Here is a 27,691-nt window from a genome sequence, read left to right as displayed (position 1 = left end):
AATGTTGGAGAAACACACAGCAGGCCAGTCAGCACCTATGCAAACAGACAAGCTAATGTCTCACTGGAGCCGCACGCACAGTGCCAACTCGTCTGTTCTCTCCACAGATGCTGACTGACCTGCTGTACTTTCCCTCTTTGTTTGATTTCCAACATCTGCAGTAACTGGTTTCTTACAAAAAATCACCTCCCTGGTTTGACCACTTCTGACCTACATGTGTGGCAAAGTTGGCTGAAGAAGGTAGCAGAAGAGTGGGACTCAAAGTTTGGTCCGGTTGGTCACCATTAGGAATTCTACATGGGCTTTCTCTGGCTACTGATGAATGACTGCTGGGCTAGATTAGGACTTCCCTACTGCATGCCAGAGCCGATCTTTGGATTGGAGAAATGTGAGACCAGACTGTCGTGTGTCTCCTACAGGATTGGGGAGATGTGACCAGACTGTCCTGTTGCGAATGTATCTGTCTTCCTGTCGTCTGCTCAATCACCAGAGACAATTTGATGTGAGTCCCGCTATTATGATCATCTTTGGCTGAATCCTATTGTCATGCTACGTAATATCCAATTGGTTTTATATAGACAATGGAGGGTACCAGGACATGATTACAAGGCAGTAATCTCATTTGATGGTTCAGATAATATAAGCCTTGCAAGAGTGAGACTCTGGCACTTTGCTGCAGTAATTGGAGCCCCACATTTGGATATTGATGACAGTGATGTAGTTGTATATTATCAGATGTTAATGAGCAGTTACAGGGTATGTGGTGGCTATGTTACTGGACTAGTATTCGGAGGCCTGGATTAATAATCCAGAGAAGGCGAGTTCAAATCCTACTGTGGGCAGTTTGAGAATTTGAATTCTGTTTTTGAAGAAAATCTGGAAATGAAAAGCTGGTATCGGTACAGATGACCACGAAGCTGTCGGATTGTCGTGAAAACCTAACTGGTTCACTAATGTCCTTTAGGGAAGGAAACCTGCCGTCCTTACCCGGTCTGGGCCTATATGTGACTCCAGTCCCACCCCAACATGGTTGACCCTTAACTGCCCTCTGAAGTGACCTAGCAAGCCACTCAGTTGTATCAAACCACTACCAGTGGTTCAAGAAGGCCCACCACCACCTTCTCAGGACATCTAGGGATAAGCAATAAAAGCTGGCCTTGCCAGCCATGCCCACTTCCTGAGAATGAATTTTTAATAAAATGATGTTGGTATTGTCAATGAGTATCATTGTTGGTACAAGTTCAATCTTGACGAGCGTTAATTCCAGCATTCCTGGTTGCTCCATTGCTAAAGGCACATGTCCGGAGTACTCGAGAGGCCCACATCTGTGCAGGATTAGTTTGGCTCACCTTGAGTGAGGGTGAATTTGGGGGTGCTGCTATTCTCAGTGCTCCTGGGTTAGGGATGTGGAAAACTAGCCCTGCTGCTGAGCACTATCGAGTGATCTCTGTTGTAAAGTGCATGTGTGGATGAAGGTGGGATTGGACTGCAGTTATATACACAGCTCACCACCTGTTAACTGAAGAATGACTACTTGGGCAAACCTGCAGGCTGTACCCTGACGAGAATCAGCACCTTCAGTGGGAGAAGGGGAAAAGAGTGGAAAATGCCTTTGTAGAGGCAATTTCCATAAAGAGCAACGAGATTAGAGAGATAAAGATTGATGAACAGAGCCTGCTATTTTAATTAAGGCGCTAAATCATTTGTAAATAGTTTATATGTTAATATCACAGAGCACGATTTTACCCCAAAAGAGAGGAACAGAACTCCTGCAGCATCTCTTCAGGCATCTACCTGAAGAAACCTAAGGAATGGGAGTAGAGCCATCGTCCAAACCTCCCACTGTTTATTTTTATTCTGAGTGACCGTTGACCTTTGACACTTCATTGAGGTGCTGCAGAAATGATGGAATTTGTAGGAAAAAAAACAAATGAGCCCATCTCTGGTTCCATCCCCCGTCCCCCCCTCCACCCCCCATGCCTGTTGGGAACACAGCCCTGCCCAGCATCTGCTGTGTCAGAAATGTTTGGCCTCCAGAGGTGATGTCTGTTTTCCTACACTCAGGGTAATGGCATTGTATGTTAGAACAATGGGGCCTGCAGTAGTGCTGGCAGTGATCCCCAGTGGAACAGTAAATAGCAGCTATTTAAGGACACAGGTTGTAAAGAAACAGACCAGGGGAATGTTCAGGGTTTCCTCAGTCCTGGGACAAGATTTAAGAACCTCCACATCCTCCCCTCTTCACCTGTTCCCACCCTGCGTACTGAGATCAAGAGTTCAGTGCTTGTGGAAACACCAGAATGAAGGTACATCCTCTGAGATGACCAGACTGTGCTTGTCCAAGATTAACTAAAGAGCCAGCAGACAACTGGTTACTGTCAGCTTGTATTCACCTTCCTTGAGCATTCTGTGCAAACTGGGGATGACCTGATAGAGGTCTTTAAGATTATGAAAGGGTTTGATAGGGTAGACGTAGAGAAGATGTTTCCACTTGTGGGATAATCCAAAACTAGAGGTCATAAATCTAAGATAGTCACTAGTAAATCCAATAGGGAATTCAGGGGAATCTTCTTTACCCAGAGAGTGGTGAGAATGTGGAACTTGCTACCACAAGGAGTAGCTGAGGCGAAAAGTATAGATGCATTTAAGGGGAAGCTGGATAAACACATGAGGGAGAAAGGAATAGAAGGATATGCTGATAGGGTGAGATGAAGTAGGGAGGGAGGAGGCTCAGGTGGAGCATAAACATTGGCATAGACCAGTTGGGCCGAATGGCCTGTTTCTGTGCTGTAGACTCGATGTAACAATGCCCCCAGGCACCGTTGAACTTCTGTGAAATTGTTTGCCAGAATATGTTTGCACGTGATCTGCGATGACTATCCTGTGGAATTTTCTTTTCTCCTCGGCAGGGATAGGGCTGGCCTCTACTCGGTGTCTTTCTATAGCAATACGCCTAACTTTGACTCTAAGGGGAGTTGTGGGTTAAGGCCAGGGTTCTACCACAGAAGTACTACTTTGTTATGGAACAGCTGCTTTCCCAATCCCCTTCATGTTTCTCCCTTCCTTTCCTACCCTCCAAACGTCCATTCTTCACACGTCAGCATAAACAGCAGCCTCAACAGTCCATGGGGCCAAACGCTTTTTAGCGGAAGCTCTGAGATGCACTTGCCCGGGAGCTGTGCCACTGACCCCACCATGCCACGACACTGGCATTATTGGGCACTTGCCCAATGGAGAAGCTGCGAGCTGCGGCAGAAGTGTTCCCCTGCCCCCTTCCCCAGAAAGGTGAGTTCTGTGCATCTTTTAAATCCCTTTAAATCTTTGGAGGTCCAACCTACAGCCCAGGTGGGCCCCGTTTCTGCCAATATCCCTGCTGTTGCTAGGGCTCTCTGAGGGCCAACGTCAGAGGAACTCCAGATAAGAAATCCCGTCCCCCTTACGACGATAACCTTGTTTGGGTGAGTGGAGGCCATCCAGAAGCTGGAGCGCAAAGCCAAGACCTGATGTATTCAGGGTCCTGGCCTAGTTTCCAGCTGGACTCCTGCTGAAATTACAATGGGAGTCTGCTGGCGTAGCTGCAGATTTTTGGCTCCTGGGTGTGAGCAAACTATTTGACAGCAGAGGGGCATAAGAATCCAGCCCGATTTTGGCCTTACCTGGTGTGTGTGGGCGTACACATGCACACACTCACACGCTTTCCAGCAGGGGCTAATGGTAAGGAGCAGGTACCTGGCTGATTTTCTGCCTGCCCAAGTGCAGCACCCTGGTTGTGATCAGGTATGGGAGCACATCGCAGGCCTGGAACCCGGTACCTTCCAGATCTGGCAGGCTTATGTACCACACTGGCCGCTGCGTCTGCCCACAGCCATCGGGGCAAACTATTATTTAGGTTCTTTATTGCACAGATTGAAATAACATAGTTGAGGCCAGAGCTGACCAGCTGATACTGATTTACTGCATTTAACATTGTTACTCAGTGCCCTGCACACAAGGTGATGTTTTAAATCTAAAAAGTTATTGATTTTTCATATAAATAAATTACAGATATCCAAGGAGCGACAAAATAGAATCAACTCCGATATGAGCCATTGTGCAATAGCTCAAATTATTCATCCAGTTTGTCAGAGTGTAGGATATAGTCGTTGAGTGGAGCTTTAATTTGTTAAGTGTCCAGATTGTGTATCTCAAACCTGCCTGCGATCTCATGGTCTTTCTGACGATGAAATCCCTGATACACTCGGGCAGCTGAAGGGTAATGTTCCAGCAATATGAAGTGGAAATAATGTCAGGCTGGTGGTTGATTGATTCTTTTAGCCAAGGTAATCTGTAGAAGAGCTATGCTTCATCTGATGGACTTGTAGCTAAGTGTTGTCCTGAGTCCCACATACCAGGAAAATTCCAGTTCGTTTCCTGGCCAGTGCTGAGTTTGCTGATCGCGGTTGGGCACTGGCCTGGGTTAGGGAGACTGAGAGTTAGGCACCTTTCTCTTGATTGCTGTTCATTGACCTTTGCTGGAAAACATGCCTGTGTGAAGGATCAGGCTTGGCTGTGATGCTCCCCACGATAGAATAGCACACAAACACTCACTATGAAGAATGGAAAGTTGGATGAGGTACCAGGAAAGACTTGCATTTCTATAGCGCCTTTCACGACTTCAGGACATCCCAAAGTGCCTGACAGCCAATGAAGTCTAGGGTACGGTAGCGTAGTGGTTATGTTACTGGGCTAGTAATCCAGAGGCCTGGACTAAAATCCAGAGTCACGAGTTCAAATCCCGCCACGGCGGCTGGTGAATTTAAATTCAATTAATTAAATAAAAATCTGGAATTAAAATACTAGTATCAGTAATGATAGCCATGAAACTACCGGATTGTCGTAAAAACCCATCTGGTTCACTAATGTCCTTTGGGGAAGGAAACCTGCCGTCCTTACCCGGTCTGGCCTATATGTGACTGCAGACCCACAGCAATGTGGTTGATTCTTAATTGCCCTCTGAAATGGCCTAGCAAGCCACTCAGTTGTAAAAAAATCTCGCTAGGGATGGGCAATAAATGCCGGCCTTGCCAGCGACGCCCACATCCCGTGAACGAATAAAAAAAAAGTAGTTTAGAAGTGTAGTTACTGCTGTAATGTAGGAAACGTGGCAGCCAATTTGCGCAATTAAATAATGACCTGATCATTTTTTTAGGTGTTGGCTTAGGGATAAATATTGTCCAGGACACCAGGGAGAACTTCCCTGCTATTCTTCGAAAGTGCGATCATTTACATCCACCTGGGAGGGCATAGGAAATAGGAGCAGGAGTAGGCCATATGGCCCCTCAAGCCTGCCTCCGCCGTTCAATCAGATCATGGCTGATCTTCAACCTTAGCTCCACTTTCCCGCCCGATACCACATATCCCTTGATTCCCCTAGTCAATTGAAAGAAGTACAAGTAAACCGCTGTTTCACTTGTACTTCTTTCAATTTACTATACTGTATCCGCTGCACGCAATGCAGTCTCCTCTACATTGGCAAGACCAAACGCAGACTGGGTGATGCTTTGCTGAACACCTCCGCTCTGTCCGCAAGCGTGACCCTGACCTGCCGGTCGCTTGCCATTTTAATTCCCCGTCCCACTCCCACTCTGACCTCTCTGTCTTCGGCCACTTACACTGTTCCAATGAAGCTCAACATAAGCTCGAGGAACAGCACCTCATCTTTCGTTTCGGCACTTTACAACCTTCCGGACTCAACATTGATTTCAATAACTTCAGATCATAACCACTGCTCCCATTTTTTCGGTCAGCTAGTTCTGGTAATGGTTCTGCTGCTGCCATTTACAGCTACTCCTGACCAATCTTTTGTTTCTTAACCTGTCCCATTACCGCCTTCCTTGCCTTGCACCATCATCCCTTTTGTCATTTAATCCTTTCCTCTCCCCTATCACAGACCTTCCCTTTTGTTCTTTCCTCCCCTCCTCTCTCTCCCTTTCCCTGGCTCTGTACTTGCTCAAGAACTTTAACTCTTTTAACATCTTCCAGTTCTAACGAAAGGTCCTCAACCTGAAACATTAACTCTATTTCTTTCTCCACAGATGCTGCCTGACTTGCTGAGCTTCTCCAGCATTTTCTATTTTTAATTCAGATTTCCAGCATCCGCAGTATTTTGCTTTTGATTCAGCTTTGAATTATATTAAATGACTCAGCATCCACAGACCTCTGGGGCCTTGGTTTAACATCTCATCCAAAGGACGACACCTCCGACTGTGCAGCACTCCCTCAGTACAGCACTGAAGTGTCAGTCTAGATTATGATCTCAAGTGCCTGGAGTGGGACTTGAACCCACAACCTTCTAACTCTGAGGCGAGAGTACTACCCACTCAGCCCTGGCTGACACCTAGAGGGCAGCCAGCTCTCATACAGGCCTACCCCAGCAAGAGCTCAGTGAATTTGAGAGAATGGTGGTGGGAGGGGGAACTAGAACCAAGAGGAATCTGCTGAAGATCATTGTATGTCCGTTGCTAAGCTCTGTGCTGATTTGTACTGCAGTTAACCGAACTGTACACCAACACTTAACCTATAATGCTTCAGACAAGATGAAGGATTACTTGATCAAATTAATAGTCTGAAATTTCAGTGCGTTCAAACAGAAAATTGTTTCTCCCCTAGCTCGTGTGCAGGTGCACACTGCAGAGTCTAATTGTATTTTGATGTGATATTAAAGGATGTGACCCACTGTTCTCTGGTTGGAAATGAGAACAGGCAGGGACCAGAGAAGGGCATTTGACTGATTGAAACACATCCTGTATCACCTAACATTCCCCTCACAGCATCCAACTGCATTTTGAACTTCTTACTGTCTTGGATTCTGTCACCATACCACAGCAGATTGTTTGAAATGTTTGTCACCTTTTGAATTGAAATATTTTTTAAAAATATTTGTTTACCATTTACTTATCATTGATTCAGATTTGTGGCCCTACTAACCTGACTTACTTTGGAGTAATATCCTAGCTTTACCCTTTCTATGTAATAAAGTATTCTTCCCGCCCGCTCCCCTTAACCAACATTCCTCGGGATTGTGAAGCTCAGGTTTCTCTAATCTTTCCTCACAGTTCATCCCTTTTCATTTTGGAATCATTCTGAATATTCTCTCTCCAGTGTGTTTATGTCTCTTTTGAAGTGTGCTGACCAGAACTGAGCACAATATTACGTGTGGTCTGCCCAGTGCATTTAAAGGCTGTGTAATCTCGAAAACTTGCATGCTAAGTATCCCAGCATTCTAATAGCTTTCCTCAATGCTCCACCACCTTGTCTATGCACTGGAAGTAATAAGTCTGCTATTATTCTTGGCCTTTTCTAAGTCTCCCTGTGCTGATTTTGTTATTATTTATATATTTCACATTTTTTTTGCATAGTCAGTATTAAATAACAGTCTAAATCTCCCTAGATGTCATCAACTGCTTCCTCTAGCTCTACATTTAAGGGGAAGCAAGATAAACACATGAAGGAGAAAGGAATTGGAGGCTATGTTGAGGGGGTTAGATGAAGAAGGGAGGGAGGAGGTTTGTGTGGAGCATAAACACCGGCATGGACCATTTGGGCTGAATGGCCTGTTTCTGTGCTGTACATTCTATGTAATACTCACTCATTTTTTTAAATCAGCAAGTTTGACAGGTTTGCATGTGTTTTGCAGATCTAGGTCATTTAGTGAGATTAGATACACTGGCCCAAGCACTGACCCCTGCAGGGCTGCATGCAACATCTCATGGACACTCTGTATCCAGGAACATGCTGCATTTGACTTGAGATTCCCATGAATTTTAGTTTGTGGAAAGCTCTCAAAGTCCAAATAAACTATATCATAGGGAGCTCTACTTTATCCCAATTTATTTGCCTCCAGCTGAATCACCGTGACTGAGTAGAATGGGCCTATACTCTCTGGAATTTAGAAGAATGAGAGGTGATCTCATTGAAATGTATAAAATTCTTAGAGGGCTTAATGGGGTAGATGCTGAAAGGCTGTTTCCCTTGGCTGGAGAGTCTAGAACTAGGGGGCATAGTCTCAGGATAAGGGGTTGGCCATTGAGGACCAAGATGGGGAAAAATTTCTTCACTCAGGGTTGTGACTCTTTGAAATTCTCTACCCAGAGGGCTGTGGATGCTGAGTCGTTCAGTAAATTCAAGATTGAGATCGATAGATTTTTGGACTCTTAAGGGAATCAAGGGATATGGGGATCATACAGGAAAGTGTAGTTGAGGTCAAAGATCAGCTATAATCTGATTGAATGGCGGAGCAGGCTCGAGGGGCCGTATGGCCTATTCCTCCTATTTCTTAGATTTCTATCTTACAATTATAAGAATAAAAACATATAATACAATTCCATGCTCCCCGAAAAGGTGTGATCACTATCCAGTCTCATTGTCTCAATTAAATGAATTCTGCTAATCTCTGAAGTGTTATTGGTTCCTTGATTGGCTTCATAGTGACTGGGGGGAGGAGAGGCAAGTGTGTCTTCCACTTTACAATTGCAGTTCCTCACTGCTGCAACCAGTCTCGGATAAAATTAGATCTCTCCTGATGGGAAAGCATTAGTTCTCCTCGTGGTGTATGGTCCCTTCAAAACGCTGTGAGATAAAATTAAAATGCAAAAGAAATGCCTTTCAGTGAATGGTTGACCTCCCCGATCTTGCTTTCTCAGCACGCGTTTCTCATTTCACAGCCAGGTCTGTGTCAATGATTTCCCTCCCACCCCCCATACTGAGTTCCCAGTCTCTGCTTTTCTGGGCTTATTTTCCATGGAAAAGTTGATGTTTCAATGTGACCTAATTAGAGTTTTCAAGATTATGAAAGAATTGAGAAAACCGAATCATGCAAATTGTTCCTTGAAGTGAATATTCAAATCTCACGGGAGATCTGTTAAAAATGAGAGTTATGGGTAGGGGTTAACGTTGGGAGCTTCTTCACCAACAGAGTAAATGAGTTGTGGAATAACTTACTAGAGAAATACATTGAACCTGGCAATATAATTGGGTCAATAGACAATTCAATGCCTTTCTGGAGACAGAAGGAAGGGAGATATGGTGAGAAGGTGGGTAGGTGAGATTGAGGGATATGGTGGGTAGGTGGGGTTGAGGGACATGATGAGAAGATGGGTAGGAAGGGTTGAGGGATATGGTGGGTAGGCGGGATTGAGGGGTATTTAGGTGGGATTGACCTGTGGGGGAAAAAAACGGACAAGCTTGTTGTGCCTAATGGCCTTTTCTTCCTAAAAATTCTTGTGTTCTTATCTAACCGTGACGGGGAGGGAGGTGTGTTTGCAAGGGAGGAAGAGATGGTCACATTGGGCTTCAAGTGTGGACTTCCCATTGGTTAGCTGCAGGACTGCATGGGAGGGGGAGTGAGCCCAATCTAACCTCAGCCAGCAAAGATGCGTGGGGCGGGATGAAAGTCTTTAGGAATGTAAAATGAGTTCAAGAAAGGAAACAAAACCATGTGCATTGAGTTTACCTTCGGTCCGTTTCTGCCCCATCCAGTGATCGAGGAGCCGCTGTACCTTCGCCGGCGTCGAATGCTCAGCACGGGTTTCATGTACAGTCCCTGGAAATCCGCCTTCATGAGGCAGCACAAGATTGACACCAACTGGCGTTCTGGAGAGATTAAACCCCCGAAGGTAAGCCAGGTGTAACTGGTATAACACTGCACCGAGATGTAGTCCCCAGGCCCTGACTGACTTCATCCTCGGGTCTTAAAAGAAGTGGCTGCAGAGATGGTAGATGCATTGGTATTAATTTTTCAAAATTCCCTAGATTCTGGAAGGGTGCCATCAGATTGGAAAATAGCGAATGTCACTCCTCTATTCAAGAAAGATGGGAGTCAGAAAGCAGGAAACTACAGGCCAGTTAGCTTAACATCTGTCATAGGGAAAATGCTGGAATCTATTATTAAGGAGGTTATAGCAGGGCACTTAGAAAATCTCAACGCAATCAGGCAGAGTCAGCACGGCTTTGTGAAAGGGAAATCGTGTTTGACTAATTTATTAGAGTTCTTTGAGGAAGTTACAAGCAACGTGGATAAAGGGGACCCTGTGGATGTGGTGTACTTGGATTTTGTCAAGGTGCCACATCAAAGGCTACTACACAAAATAAGAGCTCATGGTGGAGGGGGTAACATATTAGCATGGATAAAGGATTGGTTAGCTAACAGGAAACAGAGAGTAGGCATAAATGGGTCATTTTCAGGTTGGCAAGATGTAACGAGTGGAGTGCCACAGGGATCAGTGCTGGGGCCTCAACTATTTACAATCTATATCAATGACTTGGATGAAGGGACCGAATGTATGGTTGCTAAATTTGCTGATGACACAAAGGTAGTTAGGAAAGTAAGTTGTGAAGAGGACATAAGGAGTCTGCAAAGGGATGTAGATAGGTTAAGTGAGTGGGCAAAAATTTGGCAGATGGAGTATAATGTGGGAAAATGTGAACTTGTCCACTTTGGCAGGAGGAATAGAAAAGCAGTATATTATTTAAATGGCGAGAGATTGCAGAACTCTGAGGTTCAGAGGAATCTGGGTGTCCTGGTACATGAATCACAAAAAGTTAGTATACAGGTACAGCAAGTGATTAGGAAGGCAAATGGAATGTTGTCATTTATTGCAAGGGGAATGGAATATAAAAGTAGAGCTGTTTTGCTCCAGTTGTGCAGGGCATTGGTGAGACCACATCTAGAATACTGTGTGCAGTTTTGGTCTCCTTATTTAAGAAAGGACGTAATTGCTTTGGAGGCGGTTCAGAGAAGGTTCACTCGACTGATTCCTGGGATGAGGGGGTTATCTTATGAGGAAAGGTTGGACAAGTTGGGCCTGTATACACTGGAGTTTAGAAGAATGAGAGGTGATCTTATTGGAACATATAAGATCCTGAGGGGACTAGAAGGGGTAGATGCTGAGAGGATGTTTCCTCTTGTGGGAGAGACTAGAACTAAGGGCCACAGTTTAAAAATAAGGGGTCTCCCATTTAAGACGGAGATGAGGGGAATTTTTTCTCTGAGGGTCGTGAGTCTGTAGAACTCCCTTCCCCAGAGAGCGGTGGAGGCAGGGTCATTGAATATTTTTAAGGCTGAGTTAGATAGATTCCTAATTAACAGGGGAGTCGAAGGTTATAGTAGGTAGACGGGAAAGTAGGGTTGAGGTCACAATCAGATCAGCCATGATCTTATCAAATGGCAGAGCAGGCTCGAGGGGCAGAATGGCCTACTCCTGCTCTTAATTCGTATGTTTGTATGTAGCTGGGGAAGGACAAGTGATTCACAGGAGGCTGGCTGTAGTGGAAAGTTGGATAATGTAACGTACCATCTTATCCATGGCCTTCTAGACTAGATTATTTTGCTTTCTGTTGGTCCCATTTTATAATGGCTCAGGAAATGCCCTGTCTCCATGCTGAATGTAATGTCCAGAGACTTCCTCCCCAGAACAGCAAGGCGTTACCCGAGGAGTTCTGGCACGAGGCAGAGGGTGAAGAAGGCACACTTGGCACCTGAGGGACGTGCTTTCGTGAGCTGAGGTTGTTCCAAATCAGCCGAGGGTGATAATTCAAGTTGGCAGAGAAGGCAAATTAGTGAGCAGGCTTCAGGTGACTTGGTGTTAGGAAGGAGAATTCCTTTTATGTGCTCAAGAAAGTTTTTAAGCAATTGAATGCTGCAACAGTTGACTAGAAATAACCCTGTGATCGAGGGTGCACCTGCGTTCTTTGCATATTGAGTGTCGGAATGGTGATGCTGATCCGGTCAGATGTCGAGGACTGTTTTGTTTTTTGTGGAAATGTATTTAATTTTCTCTTCTCCCCCAGCAATGTATGCTGCTGTGCTATCTACAGCTTTCACTCACAGGGAATTACAGGATCTCTGTCCACTTTCTCCATGTAAAGAATCTTACAACACCAGGTTATAGTCCCAACAATTTTATTGTTGGACTATAACATTGTTGGACTATAACCTGGTGTTGTAAGATTCTTTACATTTGTCCACCCCAGTCCATCACCGGCATCTCCACATCATGGCCACTTTCTCCATAGAACTGTAGAGATTTACAGCATTGGGAGGTGGCCAATGGGCTCATTGTATCTGTTGGAGCGTTCCAGAACTAATCCCATTAACTTGCAATGCTCACCACCTATTTCCAGTTGTACCCGCGCCCCCCCCCCCCCCACCCCATCCCATGTCACCTTTGTCCCTTTCTCACCCCACTGCTGCTGAAATCCTTATTCACACCTTCACTGGAGATAGACGTGGCGATAGAGGACTCGGGAGTTCATCTTTCCTATTGGAATCTACCTGTGAACAATAAGTGGGACACAGGTCAAAGTGTATCTGATCTTAATCCCCAATTATTGTGGTGCCCGATCTGCAGGTGGTAGGACCGTGCTATGGTGTGTGAAGGGTTAATGGAAGGAGGCCCACTTATTAATGTTCATCGATAACTGATAGGAATCTCCTGGGGGAAAAACCCTCTTCTTTTGGACGGGGGCATATACATCGATCCAATTTTGTTTTTTTTTGTTCTTGGGATTTTGGTAACGCCGGCAAGGCTCCGTTTATTGTCCATCCTGAGTTGCCGTGAGAGGTTAGTGGTGGTCCTTCCCCATGAACCACTGCAACCCTTGAGTGGTTTGATACATCTGGTTTATACTGCAGAGTATTAAGACTGAAGTTGCATGTATACTGGAGTGGGTAGGGGTGGGAGGGTATTACTACGCCAGTTATGTTTTTATGACTTGCTTTCATGGTTATTTTTCTGGCGCCAGCTCACAAATTACCAGATTTATTGAATTCACTTTCACAACTTGCCCTGGTGGGATTTGAACTCTGAATCTCTGGGTTGCTAGTCTCAGTACCATAACTATACTGCAATACCGAAAATCATAAATATCAAGGATTGAGGGAAGCTAACTGTCTCGGAGCAAAAGGCAATGTAGCTGACCGATACAGATGTATCATTCCCTTCCTGTGGGAGCACTTCTGAATTTGGTGTGTTTTGCTAACATCGGTCACTGCACTCCTTTACAGCAATTCACTGTAAAAAGAGCTTTGATACAATGTGATAACATAATAAGGCTCGTGATAAATGCACATCTCTCCTCTTTTCATCTACTGCCAATAATTCATGGAATACTGTGTGGTACTGAGCTGTACAAACAGAGGGTGCAAGAAGTGACCAAATCCATGTTTTTTTTTATTTGTTCACGGGATGTGGGCGTCGCTGGCGAGGCCGGCATTTATTGCCCATCCCTAATTGCCCTTGAGAAGGTGGTGGTGAGCCGCCTTCTTGAACCGCTGCAGTCCGTGTGGTGACGGTTCTCCCACAGTGCTGTTAGGAAGGGAGTTCCAGGATTTTGACCCAGCAACAATGAAGGAACAGCGATATATTTCCAAGTCGGGATGGTGTGTGACTTGGAGGAGAACGTGCAGGTGGTGTTGTTCCCATCTGCCTGCTGCTCTTGTCCTTCTAGATGGTCGAGGTCGCGGGTTTGGGAGGTGCTGTCGAAGAAGCCTTGGCGAGTTGCTGCAGTGCATCCTGTGGATGGTACACACTGCAGCCACAGTGCGCCGGTGGTGAAGGGAGTGAATGTTTAGGGTGGTGGATGGGGTGCCAATCAAGCGGGCTGCTTTATCTTGGATGGTGTCGAGCTTCTTGAGTGTTGTTGGAGCTGCACTCATCCAAGCAAGTGGAGAGTATTCCAACACACTCCTGACTTGTGCCTTGTAGATGGTGGAAAGGCTTTGGGGAGTCGGGAGGTGAGTCACTCGCCGCAGAATACCCAGCCTCTGACCTGCTCTTGTAGCCACAGTATCTATATGGCTGGTCCAGTTAAGTTTCTGGTCAATGGTGACCCCCAGGATGTTGAGGGTGGGGGATTTGGCGATGGTAATGCCGTTGAATGTCAAGGGGAGGTGGTTAGACTCTCTTTTGTTGGAGATGGTCGTTGCCTGGCACTTATCTGGCGCGAATGTTACTTGCCACTTATCAGCCCAAGCCTGGATGTTGTCCAGGTCTTGCTGCATGCGGGCTCGGAATGCTTCATTATTTGAGGGGTTGCGAATGGAACTGAACACTGTGCAATCATCAGCGAACATCCCCATTTCTGACCTTATGATGGAGGGAAGGTCATTGATGAAGCAGCTGAAGATGGTTGGGCCAAGGACACTGCCCGGAGGAACTCCTGCAGCAATGCCCTGGGGCTGAGATGATTGGCCTCCAACAACCACTACCATCTTCCTTTGTGCTAGGTATGACTCCAGCCACTGGAGAGTTTTCCCCGATTCCCATTGACTTCAATTTTACTAGGGCTCCTTGGTGCCACACTCGGTCAAATGCTGCCTTGATGTCAAGGGCACTTGTTTCTCTGGACACTAATGCTGTAAAGATAAGGAATAGGAGCAGGAGTAGGCCATCGGCCCATTCATCAAGATGATGGCTGATCTTCTACCTCAGTGCCATTTTCGTGCACTATCCCCATATTCCTTGATTTTTTTTTATTCGTTCACGGGATGTGGGCGTCGCTGGCAAGGCCGGCATTTATTGCCCATCCCTAATTGCCCTCGAGAAGGTGGTGGTGAGCCGCCTTCTTGAACCGCTGCAGTCCGTGTGGTGATGGTTCTCCCACAATGCTGTTAGGAAGGGAGTTCCAGGATTTTGACCCAGCGACAATGAAGGAACGGCGATATATTTCCAAGTCGGGATGGTGTGTGACTTGGAGGGGAACGTGCAAGTGGTGTTGTTCCCATGCGCCTGCTGCCCTTGTCCTTCTAGGTGGTAGAGGTCGCGTGTTTGGGACGTGCTGTCGAAGAAGCCTTGGCGAGTTGCTGCAGTGCATCCTGTGGATGGTGCACACTGCAGCCACAGTGCGCCGGTGGTGAAGGGAGTGAATGTTTAGGGTGGTGGATGGGGTGCCAATCAAGCAGGCTGCTTTATCTTGGATGGTGTCAAGCTTCTTGAGTGTTGTTGGAGCTGCACTCATCCAGGCAAGTGGAGAGTATTCCATGACACTCCTGACTTGTGCCTTGTAGATGGTGGAAAGGCTTTGGGGAGTCAGGAGGTGAGTCACTCGCCGCAGAATACCCAGCCTCTGACCTGCTTTCGTAGCCACAGTATTTATATGGCTGGTCCAGTTAAGTTTCTGGTCAATGGTGACCCCCAGGATGTTGATGGTGGGGGATTCGGCGATGGTAATGCCGTTGAATGTCAAGGGGAGGTGGTTAGACTCTCTCTTGTTGGAGATGGTCATTGCCTGGCACTTATCTGGCGCGAATGTTACTTGCCACTTATCAGCCCAAGCCTGGATGTTGTCCAGGTCTTGCTGCATGCAGGCTCGGACTGCTTCATTATCTGAGGGGTTGCGAATGGAACTGAACACTGTGCAGTCATCAGCGAACATCCCCATTTCTGACCTTATGATGGAGGGAAGGTCATTGATGAAGCAGCTGAAGATGGTTGGGCCAAGGACACTGCCCTGAGGAACTCCTGCAGCAATGCCCTGGGGCTGAGATGACTGGTCTCCAACAACCACTACCATCTTCCTTTGTGCCAGGTATGACTCCAGCCACTGGAGAGTTTTCTCCCTGATTCCCATTGACTTCAATTTTACTAGGGCTCCTTGGTGCCACACTCGGTCAAATGCTGCCTTGATGTCAAGGGCAGTCACTCTCACCTCACCTCTGGAATTCAGCTCTTTTGTCCATGTTTGGACCAAGGCTGTAATGAGGTCTGGAGCCGAGTGGTCCTGGCAGAACCCAAACTGAGCATCGGTTTTACTATCTAGAAATCTATTGATCTCTGTTTTGAATGTACTCAATGACTGAGCCTCCACAGCCCTGGGGTAGAGAATTCCAAAGATTCACCACCCTCTGAGTGAAGAAATTTCTCCTCATCTCAGTCCTAAATGGCCTATCCCTTATTCTGAGACTGTGACCCCTGGTTCTAGACCCCCCCAGCCAGGGGAAACATCCTCCCTGCATCTACCCTGTCGAGCCCTGTAAGAATTTTATATGTTTCAGTGAGATCACCTCTCATTCTTCTAAACTCCAGAGAATACAGGCCTAGTCTACTTAATCTCTCCTCATACGACAATCCTGCCATCCCAGGAATCAGTGTGGTGAACCTTTCTTGCACTCCCTCTATGGCAAGTATATCCTTTCTTGTGTACAATTTTGGTCTCCTTACCTAATACTCCAGGTGTGGTCTCACCAAGGCCCTATGTAATTGCAGTAAGACATCTTTACTCCTGTACTCGAATCCTCTTGTAATAAAGGCCAACATATCATTTGCTTTCCTAATTGCTTGCTGCACCTGCATGTTAGCTTTCAGTGACTCATGTACAAGGACACCCAGGTCCCTTTGAACATCAACATTTCCCAATCTCTCACCATTTAAAAAAATACTCTGCATTTCTGTTTTTCCTACCAAAGTGGATAACTTCACATTTTTCCACATTATATTCCATGCCATGTTCTTGCCCACTCACTTAGCCTGTCTATATCCACTTGAAGCCTCTTTGCATCCTCCTCATAACTCACATTCCCACCTAGTTTTGTGTCATCAGCAAACTTGGAAATATTACATTTGGTTCCCTCATCCAAATCATTGATATATATTGTGAATATCTGGGGCCCAAGCACTGATCCCTGCGGTACCCCACTAGTCACATTCTGCCAACCTGCAAAAGACCCGTTTATTCCTACTGTTTTCTGTCTGTTAACCAATTCTCAATCCATTCCAGTATATTTCCCCCAATTCCATGTGCTCTAACTTTGTTCACCAACCTCCTGTGTGGGACCTTATTGAAAGCCTTCTGAAAATCCAAATACACCATGTCCACTGGTTCCCCCTTATCTATTCTACTCGTTACATCCTCAAAGAACTCCAGTAGGTTTGTCAAACGTGATTTCCCTTTCGTAAATCCATGTTGACCCTGCCAAATCCTGTTGTTATTTTCTGAGTGACATGTTATCACATCCTTTATAATAGATTCTAGTATTTTCCCTACTACTGATTTCAGGCTAACAGCTTGGTAGTTCCCTGTTTTCTCTCTCCCTCCTTTCTTAAATAGTGGGGTTACATTTGCCACCCTCCAATCTGCAGGAACCATTCCAGAACCTATGGAATTTTGGAAGATGACAACCAATGCATCCACTATCTCTATAGCCACTTCTTTCAAAACCCTGGGATGTCGATCATCAGGTCCTTGGGATTTATTGACTTTCAGCCTCATTAATTTCTCTAGTATCTTTTTTCTAATACTAATTTCTTTCAGTTCCTCATTCTTGCCAGACCCTTGGTTCTCTAGTATTTCTGGGAGGTTTTTTTTGTCTTCTTCCGTGAAGAGAGTCACAAAGTATTTGTTTAATTTCTATGCCATTTCCTTATTCCCCATTATAAATTCTCCTGTCTCTGTCTGTAAGGGACCCACATTTGCCTTCACCAGTCTTTTCCTTTTTATAAACCTATAGAAGCTTTTACAGTCTGTTTTTATGTTTCTCGCTAGTTTACTCTCATATTCTATATTCCCTCTTTATCAATTTCTTGGTCCTCCTTTGCTGAATTTTAAAATGCTCCCAATTCTCAGGCTTACTGCTTTTTCTGGCAACTTTATTTGCCTGTTTCTTTGATTTAATACTATCTTCAATTTTTCTTGTTAGCCATGGTTGGACCACTTTTCCTGTTGGGTTTTTGTACCTTAAAGGAATATATATTTGCTGCAAATTATGTATTAATTCTTTAAATGCCAGCCATTGCCTTTCTACCGTCATTCCTTTTAATATAGTTCCCCAGTCAATCGCAGCCAACTTGTGCCTCATACCTTCATAGTTTCCTTTGTTTAGATTTAAGACCCTTTAGATTGAACTACATCACTTTCAAACTTACTGAAGAATTCTATCATATTATGGTCACTCTTCCCTAAGAGCTCCTTTACAAGAAGATTATTAATTAACCCTTTCTCATCACACAATACTAGATCTAAAATAGTCTGTTCCCTCGTTGGTTCCTCAACATACTGATCTAGAAAACCATCTCGTATACATTCCAGGAATTTGTCCTCCACAGTATTAGTGCTAATTTCTCCACAATTCAGGGCTTCTTATCTGCAACGGGAAGGTGTAGATACTGAAATCTCTGGTGGTGCAATCCACTACAGGTGTTCATGGTACAGCTGGCACCTAATTTTCCTACCTCCTTTTGGGAGGGTGGTTTCCTTAAAAGAGCGGCTTGCCCTCCCGCCTGCCGCGCCCCACATCAAGTCGTTGCCACGTTCTGAATTCTGTCTGTGATCCTGCTTGTGAAGCATTTTGTGGTTAGTACTCGAGGTGGATTCGTGAAAAATGGTCCCTCGGGGTTGGCACCAGCAGCTTTTTCAGCCCCTGTGGAACCGTCCCCGACATGGATCAATATTTTCAATCATAGAAAGATACAGGGTGAAGGGGAGAGAGCAGGGCAGTAGGGTTAGTCTTTCAATGCTCCAGCAAAGAGCCGGCACAGATGTGATGGGCCGAATGGCTGCCTTCTGTGCTTTAAAGTTCTATGGTCCTATAGGAGATGAGGGGAGAAAACTGGGGATGGAGAGCACATTGCGGTGGTGAAGTTAGGAGCTGGAATTCAGATATATTATGGGGATGCGTTTTTAATCTCCGAGTTTATACAACGATCAGATCAAGATGACTGATTGCATTCTGAAATTAAATAGTCTATAAATGATATTCAATGAGGAGAAGGGAATTAAAGTTAAGGGGATTCTGTTGCCGGTTAAACAACTGATTTCCTTTCTCTGTTTTCAGGTGCTGAAAGGTCATGATGATCACGTCATTACCTGCCTGCAGTTCTCAGGAAACCGTATTCTGAGTGGTTCGGACGACAACACCCTCAAAGTGTGGTCCGCGATAACGGGCGAGGTACGTATGTGTGTCTCTCCGCCTGCCCCTCTCTCCGCCGCGGTGACTGCTATTTCTTGCATTCCTGGTCTCAGTCAACATCTAGTGCTCAAGCCCACACCAGGACTTTAGCATATAATCTAGCTGAGACTCCAGAGCTGTATTGTCAAATGTTATTGTCCTTCAGATGAAATATTAAACCAAAGACTCGTCTGTCTGTTCTGGTGGGTTAAAGATCACATTTCGCTATCTTAAGAAGTGTAGAGAATTCACTGCACTTCAAATATTTCATTCTACAGGAAGCTTTGGGACTTTTCTGAGAGACTTAGTATAATGCCATATGAATGAAGGCCTGTCCTACCTCTGCCTCCCCCTCCAGCTCCCCTAAACACACAGGAAAGGGAGGAGAAATTTTCTTGAGATATGGGAGATGCTGCCAAGGCCAGCATTTATTGCCCATCCCGACTTGCCCTGAGAAGGCAGTCTTCTTGAACCACTGCTGTCCGTGTGGTGATGGTGCACCCACGATGATAGATAACTTCTTAGGTTTTGACCCAGGGATGATGAAGGAACGATGATATATGTTCTGGTCAGGATGGTGTGTAACTTGGAGGTGATGCTTTTGTCCTTCTCAGTGGTTGAGGTCGCAGGGGAGACACACTGTGCTGATGATGAAGGGGTGGATATCAAGCCTGGTGATATTGGTGCCAATCAGGCAAACTGCTGGCTGTGTGGGAAGTTCTGGCTGCAAGCCCAGTCTGAGTTCTGTGTAACACAGTCTGCGACATGGTGCAGTACAATCACTACATGCCAGGATAGCTGAATTGTTACGGCTTTGTAAATTCATATTGAATGCCAGCTGTCATGGTGTTTTTATATTCTTGGTGTGGACCCAGGAGAGAGGCTGTCACAGAGAGATCTGTAACTGATGAGCCCAGCTTCTCCCCTCCATTGACTCCTAATGAAGGGCCAGCAAAGTGGAGACCTGCTGGTGAGGGCACCTTATCGATACAGAATATCCTCCACCATGTGGTGTAGCTCACGGGAATAGTCCGGGAATAAGACTTTGGTAACCCCCTGTCTTCTCTTCCCCCCACCCCCCACTTGGATTATGTCATGTAAAAATTATTATTTGTGGGCGGGGGGTGAATCCCAGCATCGTGGCTTCAGCCTGGGAGGAGGCAGGAATGCTGCCTACTGTCTACTCATTGGACTACATTGCTGTACTAATGGGGAACAGGTGGCCTCTCCTTTCCAGGCACCTAACCGCAGCCTAACTGGCTCTTCCGAACAAGGGAATTAAAATCTGACGTCATGTTGTACCTGCCCCTCTGTGCGCAGCCCTGTTAGTAAATAGGTTTGGGCCCGATTCCACGCTCTTTTTATCGTACTTAGTGTGGACTGCACACAGCCAGCCGCCTGATGAGGGACTCGTGCTGTTTGGACAATCTGTCTGCAGCAGAAATAGAATGAAGTACCTTCTCCTTCAAATGCTGTAAAATGGAATCGCTTCCCTAGGGCTTTATTAGCATGAATTGCACATCTGCCTGACTGTCGTGTTAAAGTCCTGGTGAACGTTTGTCGAGGCGTTTACAGGGCAGGCCTGGAAACCCAAATGCATAGAATTGCCCTTGAGCTTCCTTTAGCAATAATCCATAGGTCTCGGTGCGTGTGGTGACAGTCCTGGATTCTGCAATCTGTACTGAGAGGGGATCGATCTTTCGGTTGAACCCAGCGTGAGAATGTAACCCTCTCCTGTCTGATTAGGAAGGTTGTGGGTTTGTGTCCAACTCCAGAACCTGAGCCCACTATCGAGACTGGCAATGGGGTGTCACTCTGATGGAGTCTCGCACTGTGGGCAGGGTTGACCTGCGATCTGATAAACCATGGTTCTGTTTGCCTGATCCAAACGTTCAGGTGGAAGTTCAAGATTTAAAGAAGAGCAGAGAGTTCTCCCAGTGCCCTGGACTGCATTCCTTCCTCGACCAAAAACACTTTAACAGGTTGTGCATCTCATTAAGGATTTTGCTGTGTGTAAAATGGATGCTACACTTGCCTGCATAACTCTGGCTGCACTGCGGAGTAATTCATTATATGACAAAATATGGCAAAAGAACCAAAGGCAACATGAAGGAAAACATTTTTACGCAGCGAGTAGTTATGATCTGGAATGCGCTGCCTGATAGGGCGGTGGCAGCAGATTCAATCGCAGCTTTCAAAAAGGAATTGGATAAATACTTGAAGGGAACAAATTTGCAGGGCTACAGGGTAAGAGTGGAGGAATGGGACTAACTCTTACAAAGAGCTAGCACGGGCTCAATAGGCCGAATGGCTTCCTTCTGTGCTGTAACCATTCTATAATTCTAAGTGCTTTCGTGTGTTTCACCAAAGACATGATACAACACTATATAAATGCAAGGCTGTCTTTTTCCTTTGGTGAACTTTCACTGCTCGTGATTCGCTGTTCTGCTCTGTGTTGAGTTTTTAAACCCACTGCTTGTCTGCTTTTTTTGCAGTGTGTGCAGACCCTTGTCGGACACACGGGCGGAGTTTGGTCTTCGCAGATGAGGGGGAACATCGTCATCAGCGGCTCGACAGACCGCACCCTGAAGGTGTGGAATGCGGAAACAGGCGAATGTATACACACGCTTTACGGACACGCCTCCACTGTGCGGTGTATGCATCTCCACGGCAACAAGTAAGACCCGTTACATTCGAAATACTTGTATAAACTGAAGCGCAAAGCAGGAATTTTACATTTTGTAATCTCAAAGTAGGAAGATGCCATTGAATCAAAGCATTTACCACACAGAAGGTTAAGGGACAATGCCAGCTCCAAAACTGGAGCTGTCCATTCTGGTCCCATTTCCCCATATCCTTTTATATTCCTTCTTTTCAAATCCTTACTCAGTTCTGTTTTAAATTATGTTACGGTCTCTCCCTCAATAGCCTCTTGGTAAAACGTTCCCTGTTCTGATAACTCTCTAACTTCCCCTTCATTCTTCTAGCGATGACCTTCAGTCTGCACCCTCCTGTTAATGACGCACCAACCAGTGCAAACAATCTTTCACTATTTAAAAACATAAGAAATAGGAGTAGGCCGTATGGCTTCTCGAGCCTGCTCCACCATTCATGAAGATCATGGCTGATCTTGGACCTCAACTCCACTTTCCCGTCTGATCCCCATATCCCTTGATTCCCTTAGTGTCTAAAAATCTATCGATCTCAGTCTTGAATATACTCAATGACTGAGCATCCACAGTCCTCTAGGGTAGAGAATTCCAAAGATTCACAACCCTCTGAGTGAAGAAATTTACCCTTTCAAAATCGGTCATAATTTTGAGAACCATTACTTGATTGCCTCTCCTCCCCCTCCTTAACCTTCTCTGGTCCTGTGGCAAAAGTCCCCATTTTTTTAAAGCCTTTTTTCATAACTATTAAAATTTTAATATCAAGTAGCGTACTTTTGGTTTCTTTTTCTGAGACTTGGTATTGAGCTGGAAACCTCACTCAAGTAAAGGATAACATTTAGTCCACTTGCCCAAAGTTGCAGCTCCTAATTGGTCAGTGGGTCATTCCGGAGTTTGGCGTGGTACTGAGTTAGGGCAGAGGAGGGCAAAGTATGTGTATACAAGTCTTGCCACGCCAAGCCAAGCAGGTTATGTTATCAACCAAGATGCTCCCTGTGGTGGGGGTGCTCTGCCGACACTCATTGTGGAGGATGGAGAATGACCATTTAGGAGGGGTACTGGGCAGCTCTCATTGCCAGTGGACCTGCATCCTCGCCCGAGCAGCTGCCTTTGGGGAGGAGGTGTCGATGGATAAGTTGGGATGCTTGCTGTGTCTAGTCGCACACACCATTTGGTAAGGTCATTCAGATCATCTTCCCTCCAATCACAAATCTTACAGCACAGTAGGAGGCCATTCAGCCCAGCATGCCTGTGCCGGCTTTTTGAAAGAGCTGTCCAATTAGTCCCACTCCCCTGCTTTTTCCCCATAGCCCAGCAAATTTTTCCTTTTCAAGTATTTATCCAATTCCCTTTTGAAAGTTATTATTGAATAAGCTTCCACTTTCCTTTCAGGCAGTGCATTCCAGACATGAAAATTAGCTGCGTAAAAAAAATTTCTCCTCATCTCGCCTCTGGCTCTTTTGCCAATTATCTTAAATCTGTGTCCTCTGGTTACCGACCCTCTTGCTAGTGGAAACAGTTTCTCCCTATCTACTCTATCAAAACTGTTAACAATTTTGAACACTTCTATTAAATCTCCCCTTAACCTTCTCTGCTCTAAGGAGAACAACCCCAGTTTCATCCAGTCTCTCAAACTAAAGTCCCTCATCCCATGATAGTAAATCTTTCTCCCTCTCCTCTCCTCTCTTCCTTTCTCTCTCTTCCCTTTTCATATTCTCCCCTCCCCTCACAAAATCTCTGGAGTCTAAAATTTTAGTTTTAGACTAAACTGATGTCGGAGATTTGCAATAAGATGACGTTTGGCGGCTATGTAAGCTGCTTCCCTTTGAATGGATGGACGAGTAATGAGGCCCTGATGATTGCATCTTCCCGTGTTATCACTTAAAATACATTCAATTAACTTTTAATTAATTTTTTTGCTTCTTATCAGAATGTTCCTATTGCACTAGATCAATGTCGAGAGATAAAAATGGTGTTCCGGGAGGTGATAGCGATCAGATGGGGAGCTGCTCAGACAGTTGTCTCCTGGTCCTTTCCTGTTCTCTCTTACCACTAATGCAGTGGTTTCTTCCTGCTGGTTTTATCGGTGAACGCAGAATGGGGAAGCTTTGAATCATGTCGCCTGTGTATGTGTGTCTCTGTCAGCCATGTGACATGTTTTCTGTAATTCGCCTCAGAGCTGAAATGTGAACTCACTTCAAAAACCTAAAGGAATTTTCTTGGTTAAATATTTCTAATTTTATTAATGTTTGTGCTCATTAAGTGCAGTGATGATGCTGTGAATGGAACATATTTCCACTTTAAGCTCTTCTGTCAACATTCCCAGCTCAGGTATAGCAAGGATTTAATACTCTGCCACAATTCTTACCTTAACTCAGTCCAATGAGTGCATCCTTTATTGCACCAGTGCTATATTCCAACTCCTGCACTAGCCATCTTTGTAGCTTCACTGAGATTCCAATTTCTTCTGAATAGTCAGCAATTTTGTGCTGTGTGTAGGTGCCCATTCGGAACTAGATTGAAATAGCCAAGCTTAGGACCCCTTACAGCTGGTAGATAGACTTTTGGTCCATCAGTTCGCACTGGGTTTAAGCCCAAGCCTTGAAAGTGAGAATACAGAGTGTGGTAAATTAACGGGTATTCAAATGAAGGGTGGGACCGATTAGGGACAAAAGTGGAGATCATCTTATGGGGGCAGAGGGTATGGCTGAGGGACTAAATGAGTACTTTGCATCGGTCTTCACTAGAGAAGAGGATGCTGCCATTGTAGCAGTAAAGGAGGAGGTAGCAATGATATTGGATATAATAATAGATAAAGAGGAGATACTTAAAAGATTGGCAGTACTCAAAGTAGAGCAGTCACCCGGTCCGGATAGGATTCATCCTAGGTTATTGAGGGAAGTAAGGGTGGAAATTGTCAATGCTCTGGCCACAATCTTCCAATCCTCCTTAGATATGGGGATAGTGTCAGAGGACTGGAGGATTGCAAATGTCACATCCCTGTTCAAAAAAGGGGAGAGGGATAATCCCGGCAATTACAGACCAGTCAGCCTAACGTCGGTGGTGGGGAAACTTTTGGAGTCAATAATCCAGGACAAAATTAATTGGCACTTGGAAAAGTCTGGGCTAATAAATGAAAGTCAGCACGGATTTGTTGAAGGAAAATAATGTTTGACAAACCTGAGTGAGTTCTTTGATGAAATAATGGAGAGGGTTGATGAGGGTAGTGTGGTTGATATTGTGTATATGAACTTTCAAAAGGCGTTTCATAAAGTATCACATAATAGACTTGTTAGCAAAATTAAAGCCCATGGGATTAAAGGGACAGTGGCAGCATGGATTCAAAATTGTCTAAGGGACAGAAAGCAGAGAGTAGTGGTGAACGGTTATTTTTTAGACTGGAGGGAAGTATATAGTGGTGTTCCCCAGGGGTCAGTATTAGGGCCACTGCTCTTTTTGACATATATTAATGACCTGGACTTAGGTATAGAGGGTGTAATTTCAAAGTTTGCAGATGACACAAAACTCAGAAATGTAGTTAACAATGTTGAGGATAGGAACAGATGTCAGGAGGCTCATTTTCGGCCGGCGTGGAAACGATGGGCCGAATGGCCTCTTTCCATGCTGTAAATTTTCTATGATTCAGGAGGACGTAGACAGACTGGTGAAATGGGCAGACACATGGCAGATGAAATTTAACACAGAGAAGTGTGAAATGATACATTTTGGTAGGAAGAATGAGGAGAGCAATATAAACTAAATGGTACAATTTTAAAGGGGGTGCAGGAACATAGACCTGGGGGTACACATATACAAATCTTTGAAGGTAGCAGGACAAGTTGAGAAAGCTGATAAAAAAGGAAACAGGATCCTGGGCTTTATTAAGAGGCATAGAGTACAAAAGCAAGGAAGTTATACTAAACCTTTATAAAACACTGGTTAGGTCTCAGCTGGAGTATTGTTCAGTTCTGGGCACTACACTTCAGAAAGGATGTGAAGGCCTTAGAGAGAGTTCAGAAGAGATTTACTAGAATGGTGCCAGGGACGAGGGACTTCAGTTATGTGGAGAGACTGGAGAAGCTGGGGTTGTTCTCCTTAGAGCAGAGAAGGTTAAGCGGAGATTTGATAGAGGCGTTCAAAATCATGAACGGTTTTGATAGCGTAAATAAGGAGAAACTGTTTCCAGTGGCAGAAGGGTCAGTAACCAGAGGACACAGATTTAAGGTGATCAGCAAAAGAATCAGAGGTGAGTTGTTATGATCTGGAATGCGCTGCCTGAAAGGGCGGTGGAAGCAGATTCAGTGGTAACTTTCAAAGGGGAATTGGATAAATACTTGAAGGGAAAGAATTTACAGGACTATGGGGAAAGAGCAGGGGAATGGGACTAATTGGAAAGCTTTCAAAGAGTCGGCACAGGAACGATGGACCAAATGACCTCCTCCTTTGCAGTACCTACTATGATACTGTGAGATCATTGCATTGCCCAGGCCCCTGGTTAAATATTCTTTTAAATGCAACATAACTTTTATTTTGGGTAAAGGAACTATTTACAGTGTTATCTGAAATTGGATCAGAACTGCATTTACAGTTCAGGTATCATCAATTTAGGATTAAACTCAGCTTTCGTCTTCACAGCTCATGAAAATGTTAATTAAATTCTTCTAATCTGGCTTCAGATCATTAATTTTTCAACACTAAATACAGTAGAATTGATTCATGCAGTATTCAATTTAAATATGCTCAAGAATGATGTCCAAGCATATTGTCCAGTAACCTAGATAGGTAGACATGGGGGACTGGTCACTAGAGGAATGAATTCAGAAAAGAGACATTGGGGGTGACCTAATTGAAATTTCCAGATTGTGGAGGGAGTTGACAAAACTGATCCATGAAAATTGTCCAGGGATACTGTGGGAAGTTGGATTGAGGGATATGGAGGGTAGGTGGGGATTGAGGGATATGGTGGGTAGGTGGGGATTGGAGGATATGGAGGGTAGGTGGGGATTGAAGGATATGAAGGGTAGGTGGGGATTGAGGGATATGGAGGGTAGGTGGGGATTGAAGGATATGAAGGGTAGGTGGGGATTGAGGGATATGGAGGGTAGGTGGGGATTGAGGGATATGGAGGGTAGGTGGGGATTGAGGGATATGGAGGGTAGGTGGGGATTGAAGGATAGGGAGGGTAGGTGGGGATTGAGGGATATGATGAGATGGTGGGTAGGTAGGATTGAAGGATGTGGTGAGAAGGTGGGTAGGTGGGGTTTGTTAATTGTATCTGATTTCTAGCGATTAGTGTTAATTGTATTCAGGTGGTGGGTATCAATTGGGGCCTCTTGTCCATTTATAGGAGGGTGTGTAATGTTGAGCAGTATGAATAAAGGCTTGGAAGCAACTGAAGACCAGGCTCTAGTATTCTATTCTTCACCACCAGGCTATCCAGCTTGTAACAGGGTTGGGGGATACAGTGAATAGGTGGGGTTGACGGATACTGTGAGTAGGTGGGGTTGGGGGATACGGTGAGATGGTGGGTAGGTGGGGTTGAGGGATACGGGGAGAAGGTGGGTAGGTGGGATTGAGGGATACGGGGAGAAGGTGGGTAGGTGGGATTGAGGGATACGGGGAGAAGGTGGGTAGGTGGGGTTGAGGGATACGGGGAGAAGGTGGGTAGGTGGGATTGAGGGATACGGGGAGAAGGTGGGTAGGTGGGGTTGAGGGATACGGGGAGAAGGTGGGTAGGTGGGATTGAGGGATACGGGGAGAAGGTGGGTAGGTGGGATTGAGGGATACGGGGAGAAGGTGGGTAGGTGGGATTGAGGGATACGGGGAGTAGGTGGGGTTGATCTTTGAAAAAGGGACTGGCTTGTTGGGCTTAAATTGTTGCCAAAAATTGTCGTAATGCTGGTGGAGAATTCACATTTTCCACAAAGACAAACTGGGGATCTGTGAGTAAGGAATCCTAATGATGTTCCTCACCCCCCCCCCCCCCCCCCCCCCCACCACGCCTCCCCTCTCCCCAGGGTAGTGAGTGGATCGAGAGATGCTACTCTACGAGTGTGGGACATAGACACAGGCCGATGCCTGCACACACTACTGGGACACGTGG

General features: G+C 45.4%; 1 protein-coding gene across 1 annotated transcript in view; it reads left to right on the top strand.

Moving 5' to 3' along the window:
• Positions 1 to 27,691, top strand: part of LOC137322643 (F-box/WD repeat-containing protein 7-like) — a 240,248-nt gene that overhangs the window by 197,777 nt on the left and 14,780 nt on the right. The window contains exons 8-11 of the mRNA XM_067985550.1: positions 9,517 to 9,653; positions 18,806 to 18,919; positions 21,415 to 21,596; positions 27,606 to 27,691. The exon at positions 27,606 to 27,691 is cut by the window's right edge and continues 140 nt beyond it. Coding sequence (XP_067841651.1) covers positions 9,517 to 9,653; positions 18,806 to 18,919; positions 21,415 to 21,596; positions 27,606 to 27,691 — 519 coding nt within the window. The remainder of the gene's footprint in view (positions 1 to 9,516; positions 9,654 to 18,805; positions 18,920 to 21,414; positions 21,597 to 27,605) is intronic.

This window comes from Heptranchias perlo, chromosome 6 (assembly GCF_035084215.1).
Source record: "Heptranchias perlo isolate sHepPer1 chromosome 6, sHepPer1.hap1, whole genome shotgun sequence".
Classification (NCBI taxonomy): Eukaryota; Metazoa; Chordata; class Chondrichthyes; order Hexanchiformes; family Hexanchidae; genus Heptranchias; species Heptranchias perlo.
The sequence above is the reverse complement of the archived record's forward strand: the minus strand, read 5'-3'. Positions and strand labels throughout refer to the sequence as shown.